At 41.5% G+C, this 10,602-nt stretch overlaps 1 protein-coding gene across 1 annotated transcript; it reads left to right on the forward strand.

Moving 5' to 3' along the window:
* Positions 1 to 5,068: 5,068 nt before the first annotated feature.
* On the forward strand, positions 5,069 to 6,460 carry LOC115682934 (peroxidase 5-like). The gene is made up of 3 exons (XM_030607302.2): positions 5,069 to 5,144; positions 5,266 to 5,408; positions 5,699 to 6,460. The coding sequence occupies exons 1-3, from the start codon at positions 5,078 to 5,080 to the stop codon at positions 6,458 to 6,460; spliced, it is 972 nt and encodes a 323-aa protein (XP_030463162.2). The 5' UTR covers positions 5,069 to 5,077.
* Positions 6,461 to 10,602: the final 4,142 nt, after the last annotated feature.

Below are 10,602 nucleotides of genomic sequence, written 5' to 3' on the forward strand. Positions count from 1 at the left end.
TTTTACTATTTCGCGGATCATCCAGCGGTTTGTCATTGTTGACCTATCAAACTTTTATTTTGATGTTGCCAAGGATCGACACACCTCGATTATAAAAAAAAACGACTTTATGTTGGGTAACCTCCTCTTCTTTTTCTGCAAGAAAGATACCAGCGGTTAGCTCAATGTATTCCCTTTTCTTTCCACCTTCCTGTATAATGGTGCTTATTTTAGTTTGATTTATATGCAACATGCTTTTGGCAATGTGAAGTTTCGCAGTTTCATATACCATATGTATACGTTTTGGACGTTGCATATTACGTTTGACATTGGACTGTGGAGATCTTTCTTTCTAAGTAGTTAAGTTTACAGTGGCACAGAGTTTTACGAGGAGAAGTTGTCAAGATAGTTCTTGCAGAGCATCTGCTTTCACTTGTGAGGGTCATTGCGCCTATATTGCCTCACTTAGCGGAGGATGCATGGCACAACTTTCGGTCCCGTACACCAATGAAGACGGTTCCGTCGCCAGATTTGTTTTCGATTCGAGATGGCCCACCTCAAATGAAAGACGGCTTGGTTTATCGCCTTAAGAAGTTTAACTTTTGGGCAGAAATTCTTGAGGTAATCAGCATATCGGTTTTACCCAAATAGGACGTGTTTCCGTGAGTATTCATACTTCTTGAAGTGAGAGTAAGGAATATTAGCACTACGGAGCTCTGTTTTAAGATGTCCATCTAGAGGTTCTTCAGTTCTTGCTCTGATATTGTTCTGCATCCAATGTCTTCAGCTAAGGACAATAAGTTTCCGGAAATTGCTCGGGGCGGGAAATTGCTCGGTTCGAGCTTAGAGGCAAAAGTAATTTTACATACCTCCGATGCAAATCTTGCCTCCCTATTATGCAAAATGAGTGCAGCCACGAACGATGCGGACAACTTGCATCGCATAAATTCATTTGCGCAAGTTTTTGTTGGTTATGTCTTAAGGACCATTTTCGGTCATTTTTGTTCTGGTCTGTTAGCTGGTTGTTTTTTGGTTTTACTTAGTCAACAAGATAGTAGGAGTTTGTTGTTTTCAGTTCCTATTTTGTTGCTAGTTAGTGGTGTAGTGGTTTTTGTCAGTTACTAAGTTAGTGCAATTCAGTTTTCGTTGTTTTAAAAGAGCTATGTACTCTTCTCGTTTTTTGAGAATGTAAAAAGTGCATTTCCAGATCAATCTAGAGAGTGCTAAATTCGAAGTAGAGCAAGAAAGATGGAACAAACTGGTGTACCTGCTGCCTCATTCTCAACCATCACAGCTCCAATCTTCGATGGAGACAACTACCAGGCATGGGCAGTGAAGATGCAAGCTTTCATGGAGGGTGCAGACCTATGGGAAGCTGTGGAAGAGGACTACGAGGTTGCTGATCTACCCAACAACTCAATTATCAATCAAATCAGGTACCATAAAGAGAGGGTAACCCGAAAAGCAAAGGCAAAATCTTGCTTGTTTTCTGCTGTCTCCTCGACCATATTTACTAGAATCATGAAAAAAGATTTAGCACATGATATATGGAATTATTTAAAGGAAGAATATGAAGGGGATGAGCGAGTGAAAGGAATGAAGGTGCTGAACTTGTTAAGGGAGTTTGAAAGGCAGCAGATGAAGGAGAATGAGTCTGTGAAAGAGTTTGTTGATAGGCTAGTTGATATAGCCAATAAGATAAGGGTGCTAAGGACGGATGTAGATGATAAAAGGCTGGTTCAGAAGGTTTTGGTTGCAGTGGCTGAAAGGTTTGAAGCAACCATTGCTTCCCTTGAGAACACTAAGGACATTTCAGACATCAAACTTGCTGAAAGGGAAGAGGATGGAACCAAAATAGAAGACATGTTGAGGCCAATCATAGTCATAGTCAGGGAGGTTCAAGCAGTGGTGGATATGACAGGAAGTGGAATGCAGTTCCATGCAAGCATTGCGGAAAGAAAAATCATCCTCATTTCAAGTGTTGGAAGAGACCAGATGTGAAGTGCAGGAGGTGTCACAAGATGGGCCATGTTGAGGCCATTTGCAGGGAGAAGCATCAGCAATAGCAAGCTGAAGGTCAAACTGCAGTAGCCAGTGAAGTGGAGCACCTGTTTGTTGCCTCCTGCTTAAGGTGGCAAGGCTGAAGAGGAGGTAGTGCCATTGCAGGTTGAACCAAATGAAGTGGAAGTCGAGGATCTAATTGATCATGTTCATGCGAGAGGCACTGGATCTCTTGCTGAAATCTATGAGAGATGCAATACAGCTATGCTTGAACCAGCTAGCTATAAGGAAGCAAGTGAATGCAAATCTTGCCTCCCTATTATGCAAAATGAGTGCAGCCACGAACGATGCGGACAACTTGCATCGCATAAATTCATTTGCGCAAGTTTTGAATGGTTCTCTGCACTCGTCATTTATTCAAGGCTTGATCTGCTTTATACGGGATACAAATTGCTCGAGAAACGTTGCGTAAGTACACTATCCCTGTATCGATGAAAACTTGAGCCTGTCATCCACGCTCAGTGTAACCATAGCGTACATTTTGCACAACCAAGCGCACTAGCTATACCAAAACCCCGTCTTCAGTGAGAACCAAGCATTTCAAGATCGTTTTACTATCTCGCAACAAGAAGGTGAAGTGAAGTACCATTGCAAGATGTAAGATGTGGTCGATGTGTTTACTAAGCCACCGCAAAGCAGTGACTTGAGTTGCGAAGAAGAAGGCTGGAATGTGTTCTACTCCTTAAGCCAAAGAGGAGTATGTTGGTTATGTCTTAAGGACCATTTTCGTTCATTTTTGTCTGTCTTAGTTGGTTGTTTTTTGGTTTTACTTAGTCAACAAGATAGTAGGAGTTTGTTGTTTCAGCTCCTATTTTGTTGCTAGTTAGTGGTGTAGTGGTTTTTGTCGCTTATAGTTAGTGCAATTCGTTTTCGTTGTTTTAAAAGAGCTATGTACTCTTCTCGTTTTTTGAGAATGCAAAAAGTGCATTTCGCATCAATCTTCTCTTGTTCTTCCACATTTGAGAGCACATTCTACTCAACAATGTAGAGCACATTCTGTGCAAATGCTTTGAATGGTTCTCGCACTCGCATTTCTCCAAGGCTTGATCCGCTTTAACGGGATACAAATTGCTCGAGAAACGCTGCGTAAGTACACTATCCCCGTATCGATGAAAACTTGAGCTGTCATCCACGCTCGTGTAACCATAGCGTACATTTTGCACATACGGGCAAGGTAATTTCCCTGAGGATGAACCGACCTGACATTTCTCACTCAAACCCGGTTCAAACAGGAGAAGTACACCATGCTAATATGCCTTGGGTGATCCACATCTCAAGGTCAGGACGCTGATGAGCACATTAAGCTATCCATACGGCCGAGAGCCCTAGCAGCCCAACGCAATTATCGGGGTGCGCTCTACCAAAGGTCTTGAGTGATCGATCCAGCGGAACAACTCAAAAGATAAAGAAGCACGGTTAATTTCTTCATGCTCGTTCCAAGTTTGAAGTACCATTTGTACATATAAGAATCCCCTTACATTACAATGATTTCTTCTTCGTACAGATAGATATAGGATCTAAATGCGAGAGATGTTGGAACTACTCGCCGATAGTCGGTTCTTTTCCACAGCACCCGACGCTCTGCACCCGATGCTGCACTGTCGTGGCCATTCAATCGCCTCGTGCCATAGCAGCAGTCGGTGTTTGTAATCATTAATTCATCATTCATTGTTCCTCGTCTGTGCGACTAGAACTTTAATTATGCTTTTGGGCGGGAAAGTTGTCGTGTTAAAAAGCTTGAAAGCAAGTCGTGAGCAACAAAGAACGAAAAGACGTGGAAAGTTCTCAAAGCTTAATAACGCTTTTCCTTCAAAGATACATTTCCTTGTGCCATTGCAGCCGAAAAGTTTGACGCTGAATTCAATTTATTTTTCTGTGGGCTAGGGTTGTAATCTTGTGTTGTCGCAATGAGAAGTTACTCCTATTTAGTGACCCCCGATTAACTAATCTATTTTCTGAAATTTTTTGCATAAATCTTAAGTGCGAAAAATCTCGTAACGATGACCCCGCAAAAAAAGAGTGCCTGGCCAACCTGTCGATCATATAATTTAAGATGTCCTACATCAAGGATGTGGTGTAAGATGGAACAGTTAATATATCTTGATTTGCCTAAAACTTATCAATTTAACCTTCTGAGTGAATGCGCGTCCAATTGGAAAAGTTGATGGGATCGAACTTGAAATCCCCCTCGGTTATTTTCCTAGACAAGGTATCAACTGTCCGTTGTGTCGTCCCCACAATAACAAATAGATGGATATTATCAAACGTTGGCAGAGCTTAATTGACGATATCAAAGCATACGATTAGTGGATTTCCTCAGTGCATCATGCATGAGTCGTAGTATCATCGTTCTCTAGAAACATTTAGTTAATCGATTGAACATATGATACCGTGGTCCATCACGAGCTGTCACCCATTAATTAAGGTCAATTATACGTCTCCCTATCTTAACATTCCTCGCTCCAGTTGAATATGACTAATTGGGACAGTAAACCATGATGCACAAGCTGAAATGTTCCTTACATGTACGATGAACTAGCTAAATAAATGAATAAATAAACGTGCCCTTGTCGTCTTTAGGTACGTTGGGAAGAGTAAACATAGAATACATCGATTTCCATGAGATTTGAGGAGAAAAATCCAAGGGATGACATTTCAGATTATTCCCACAATTCAAACTTTGCGTCCCATTTCCCTCTTATTATATAAATGAGACGTGTGCTTTTGCAAAGGGAGTCGTGTGGAGGCCACACGCCTTTCATTTTTTAAATCTAATCTATTTGCATGTTGACGTACTTTTTGTATTGAAATTCTTAAAGACAGCTCATGACACGAAGCTTCAATAATCTTTGCCTCTTCAAGCATCTTTCTTGGTTTCCCACACTCAAATTTACTGCAACTAAGTCTCTATAAAAGGGGCCATTATAGCCAAGGCTTGTGCATCCACACTTCTCTTCTCCTCTCCATCTTAAAAAACCCTAGTCATTGAAGTTCTAAAGATTCTGAGTGAAGTGCTCATTTTGGCTGATCTGTATCAATGGCGAGCCTGGGCACTTACTTGAGCTTTGTTTTGGTCATCTGTCTAATTTCACCGGCAATTTCAGGTGCTATTTCATTTTCCCTAATGCTAGCAGTTTCGACACTTGTGCTTGAGTTGGTGCATTGTTCATTTTCTCGTCTTGGTCATAACTTCTTCTTTTTTATGTTTGGTCGGTCCAATTTCAGGTCCATTGAAGGTTGGGTTTTATCAAAAGAAATGCCCATCAGCTGAGGCCATAGTGAGAGAGTCAGTACAAAAGGCTCTCGCTGCTGATCCTGGAGTTTCTGCTGCCCTCATTAGACTCCATTTCCATGACTGTTTTGTCAGGGTAATTATATGTTTTTTATGCAACATCATTGAGTAATCTCTTGTGATGTCAATCATATTTGCAAATTGGCCCACTTTTTGGCAAAATCCATAGATGGCCAGCTTTCATTTAACGGTTGAGTAACTAATCCAAGGGGCAGAAAAGATGGGTTTGTATACTTGATTGATGTAAACAAACTCTAAATGGATATCTAAATAAAGCTGTCATAGATGTTCCTATATCTAATTCCAAATAATCATGTAAAATAATGGATATTTCTATGGTGTGATGTTTGTTCTTCTGGTACTCAGGGTTGTGATGGGTCCATTCTTCTCGACTCCACCAAAGGGAACACAGCGGAGAAAGATAGCATGGGAAACCTCGGCATCGGGGGCTTCGAGGTGATCGACGATGCCAAGGCCAAGATCGAAGCCCAATGCCCTTACACTGTCTCTTGTGCCGACATTGTGGCCTTCGCCGCTCGCGATTGTGTTCGAGCTGCCGGGGGCTCACACTATGCCGTCTTTAGCGGGAGGCGGGATGGGAGAGTCTCCCTCGCATCGGAGGTGATCGAAAACCTCCCTGGCGCATTTTTTAACGCTGTGCAACTCAAAGAGAACTTTGCGAAGAAAGGGCTTTCGCTCCAAGACATGGTGACTCTCTCCGGAGCTCACTCCATCGGGGACTCTCATTGCTCTGCATTCACGAAGCGACTCTACTCCTTCAACTCGACGTACTCGCAAGATCCTTCCCTTAATCCTAGTTATGCCCATCTTTTGAAGACCAAGTGCCCGCGAAACGGCCCCGCCGACCCGGTTGTGCCATTTGACCCCGTGACGCCGAATGTACTCGATAATGCTTACTATAACAATTTAAAGAGCGACAAGGGATTGTTGTATTCGGACCAAGTGCTGTGGGACACGCCATTGACGAGGGGGTTAGTGAAGGACAACGCGAACCACCCTAGCGCTTGGGCTCGGAGGTTCATGGCCACGATGGTGCGCATGGGTTCAATCGAGGTCCTCACCGGTGCCGAAGGCGAAATCAGGAAGAATTGCAGGGTGATAAATTAAACGTGTTGAACTGCCTCGTCAATTAGTTTGTTTTGATTTTGTTCTTCAAAGGGTGTCATTTTGGTGGTGCGACAATACCGGTCTCCTCTGAATTTGTGTACTACATGCGGTATTAATATATGAATAACAGATATAATTGCTTTCAACTGTTTTTATTTCAGTGTTGTGTTCATTATATCGACGTTTTATCATGGAATGTTTTGGTCTATCCTTCGGGCATATATACGAAAACGAAGCCATGAAGATTGACAGAAAATTAAGAGATTGGACGAACTTTCTATTGTATTATATTGTGTACATCTACATTCACCAATTTATAGTACAATGATGAAAGATACTTTTAGGAAAGAAAATACACAAGATTGCAATTGCCTATTCTACAAATCAATCAAGGATTGAATCAATTAGTTTATAATCTAATCGCAATCAATATCCTCAATATCCTCCAAATCTTCAATCATATTTTCAACACTCCCCCTCAAGCTAGTGGTCTTTATAAGTCAAAAATGCCTAGCTTGCTTAGTAGATATGAATGTTGTCTTTGACACAGTGGTTTGGTGAAAATGTCCGTAGGTTGCTCCACAGTTCCAAACCCTCTTGTGACTAGTATCCCTTCTTGGATTTTATCTTGAGTGGAGTGACAATCAACCTTTATATGCTTTGTTCTTTCATGAAAGGCGGGATTTACGGCTAGTTTGAGTGCATCATCATTATCACAAAATAATTCACTTGGTCCATTAACTTGTACTCCAAGGTCCGGGAGTAGACCATGTATCCAAGCTATTTTGCAAATAGTTTTTGTCATCGCTCGATACTCTGATTCAGCGGAAGATAAAGAGATGGTTGATTGTTTTTTTTGTCTTCCATGAAATTAATGAACTTACTATATTGATGCAAAAACCAGTGATAAATCTTCTTGTCATTGGACAAGTGGCATAATTCGTATTGCAATAGGCTGTCATCTTCATATCACAATCTCAAGATAAAAGTATACCGAGTCCTAGAAATCCCTTCAAATATTTCACGACCTTTAGTGCAACATTCATATGGGACTGTTTTGGGTAATGCATGAATTGGTTGAGTATCCGCATTGCATAACATATATCAGGTCTTGTCATGGTAAGATATTAGTTTTCCAATGAGCCACCGATATGTTGATGGATCTTTAAGTAATGTATCTTCTTTTGGTGATGAATCCCCCGTATCATATTCATATGTCGTCAACTTGATATTCTGCTCGATTAATATAACAGCTGGTTTACATCCTGACAATCTTACTTGTGAGATAATCTCCAAGAAAAATTTCCATTGGCTGAGACAGATTCCCTTGTCGGATCAAGCTATCTCGTTCCAAAGAAAATATTTGGAAGGTCCCAAATCTTTGATGTGAAAGGTAGAATGCAAATATTTTTTGAATTTCTCAACAGTAGATTTATCATTTCTCATGATAAGTATATCATCAACATATATCAATAAATAAATCAATGATGTACCTCTAGTCCAGGTAAATAGAGCATAGTCATATTTGGAGTGCTGCAAGCCCGCGTCTGTGAGCGCATTAGTAAATTTGACATACTATTGCCGAGAAGCCTATTTAAGCCCATACAGGGATTTACGGAGATGACATACCTGAGACTCCCCCTATCTTTGTAAGCCATGTGGAAGCTTCGTATATATTTCTTCATTCAAATCCCCATGTAGAAATGCATTATGGACATCCATTTAATGCAATTGCCAATTGCGAAAACAGCAATGGATATAAAAGAACGAACAGTTACCTCTTTGGCCACTGGAGGAAATGTCTCGTGATAATCAAAACCTTCTCGTTGTATGAATCTCTGAGCAACTAAGCGAGCCTTGTATTGTTCAGCAGACCCATCCGATTTGTATTTGATTTTGTATACACATTTACACCTAATGGGTTTACGATGTGGGGGTGATGGAACAATGTCCCAAGTATGATTCTTCATAAGTGCATGTAATTCGGTCTCCATAGCATGTTGCCAATGAGCATTGCGTGCTGCTTCTATGTAAGAGGATGATTCTTGTTCCTCGGAAATACGACTAATACAACATGTGTGTTCTTTGGATAATCGGCTAAATGAAACATATGAGGATACTAGATAGTGTGTACCTAGAGAATCCAATGTTAGACAAATATAGTCCTTGGTCCATGTGGGAGGGCGAACAATACGCCTATAACTTGGCGACCCTCTCTACATGTCATCAGCCGACGGACCAGAGCTCCGGTTGATCAACCTACAACTTGCTGGACTGGACTGGATAATTATACATCTTGGGCTCGAGACTTTTGCCGAACCTTAGTCATAAAAACAAAGATGGCTTCCTCGATGGAGCTGTTCCTTTCCCGGCCGACGAATGGCTGCAACGTCACTGGCGGAGGTGCAATCAATTGGTTCGCACCTAAATCGGGAATTGCCTAGCTCCCGATGTGTCTCGGATTCCCATCAACAGAAGACTTGAAAACAATGTGGGAAAACATATGCAAGATGTATGGGAGGCTCGACCGTGCGAAGCTGTTCACACTTACTCAGGCCTTGTGGTAATTGAAGCAAGGGAACCTCTCGATTACTGCTTGCTTCAACCGACTCTTGGCCCTATGGAATGAGCTCAAGGCGGCCAAGGAATGGCTGGAGGGACCCGAGGCCACTCTCTGACAATACGAAGTGATTAAAGAAAGGGAAAAGGTGACTCAGTTCTTGCTCATATTGAACGAAACGTACTCACCATTCTGGTTACAAATTCTGGCGATGGAGCCGATGCCGCCACTTGGCCAGATCTATCAACTAGCCGTCCAAGAGGAGAGCCAGCGACTGGCCGTGGCTAAACACGGGCAAAGTGAAGGCGTCGCCCTCGCAGCTCTAATGGAGCCCCTGTATCAAGGCCTCAGGACAGTCGGAAGCTTCCAGAGCGTAGCAATTCCAGGGATGCATCACATGGCGTCTACCCGAGCGGAAGAGAACGCAAACTCTAAAGGGTTTTTTCGGATGGACGGCTAGGATGTGAAATCTGGATGCAACGGCCATCCTTTCATCATTTAATCCACCGAAACCAATGGCTTATATCAAGCCATAGCAGTGCCGGTTTATAAACCATTCAATGGTCCACGAGGTGCCACGTTATCACAGAAGAATGGTGGGCAAAATACAAAAACAAAAGGTAAATTTTGCGACTATTGCAAACGTCCACATCATATTGTTGATACGTGTTGGAAATTATATGGAAAGCCAAATGACAAAAAAAAAAAGAAAACAGAAAGAGAGAATTTTCTACCATGACAGAAAATGAAGAAATTGGAGGAACTTTCTACTGTATTATATTGTGTACATGTACATTCACCAATTTATAGTACAGTGATGAAAGATAAATTTAGGAAAGAAAATACATAAAATTTCAATTTCCTATTCTACAAAATCAATCAAGGATTGGATCAATTAGTTTATAATCTAATCGCAATCAATATCCTCAATATCCTCCAAATCTTCCATCATATCTTCAACAACAATGACTCAAGCTTGGCGGCTGAGAGAAGCAAGAAAACACTCGTTTTCTACTCAATTTTCCACTTTACACACATGGTTTTAAGCTACACATCAATCTGTGGGCATGCTTTATCTAGAAGGGGCAATGACTAAAATGGAGTGCTTTCGTCGGTCCCATCTTTACCTCTTGTAGTCCATAGATCGGATACAGTCTCTCGGGGTGCATTTGTGTGCGTACTTCTGCCGACCATGCTTTCGCATGTCTATTATTGATGGTTCGTATATTGCCAAACCCCCCTATCTGGCACCATATACACGTGAGAAGCAGAGTATTCCGTATCCATACCTTTATTCTGGTTCTCACTCAAAAACATGTCAATCCAAGATATTTTGATTAAAAAAGAAAGAAATTCTTTGTACTTTGACCTGACACCACAATATCGAGATTCGTTTATTGAATCGAAATAGCCTTTGGTCCATATTTTCTTGGTCTTAGCAAAAGCAAAGAGTTACAAGAGCAACTTTGAAGAAAAGTGCAAGCCATATCGTTGTGATCAATTCTAAATTTGGGGGTGCCGTTTTCTCTTCATTATGGGCCTATGACTTCAAAAGACAACATTAATTTGGAATAATGACACA

This window comes from Syzygium oleosum, unplaced genomic scaffold (assembly GCF_021117445.2).
Source record: "Syzygium oleosum isolate NSW1041296 unplaced genomic scaffold, Sole_v2.1 Sole_v2.06, whole genome shotgun sequence".
Lineage (NCBI taxonomy): Eukaryota > Viridiplantae > Streptophyta > Magnoliopsida > Myrtales > Myrtaceae > Syzygium > Syzygium oleosum.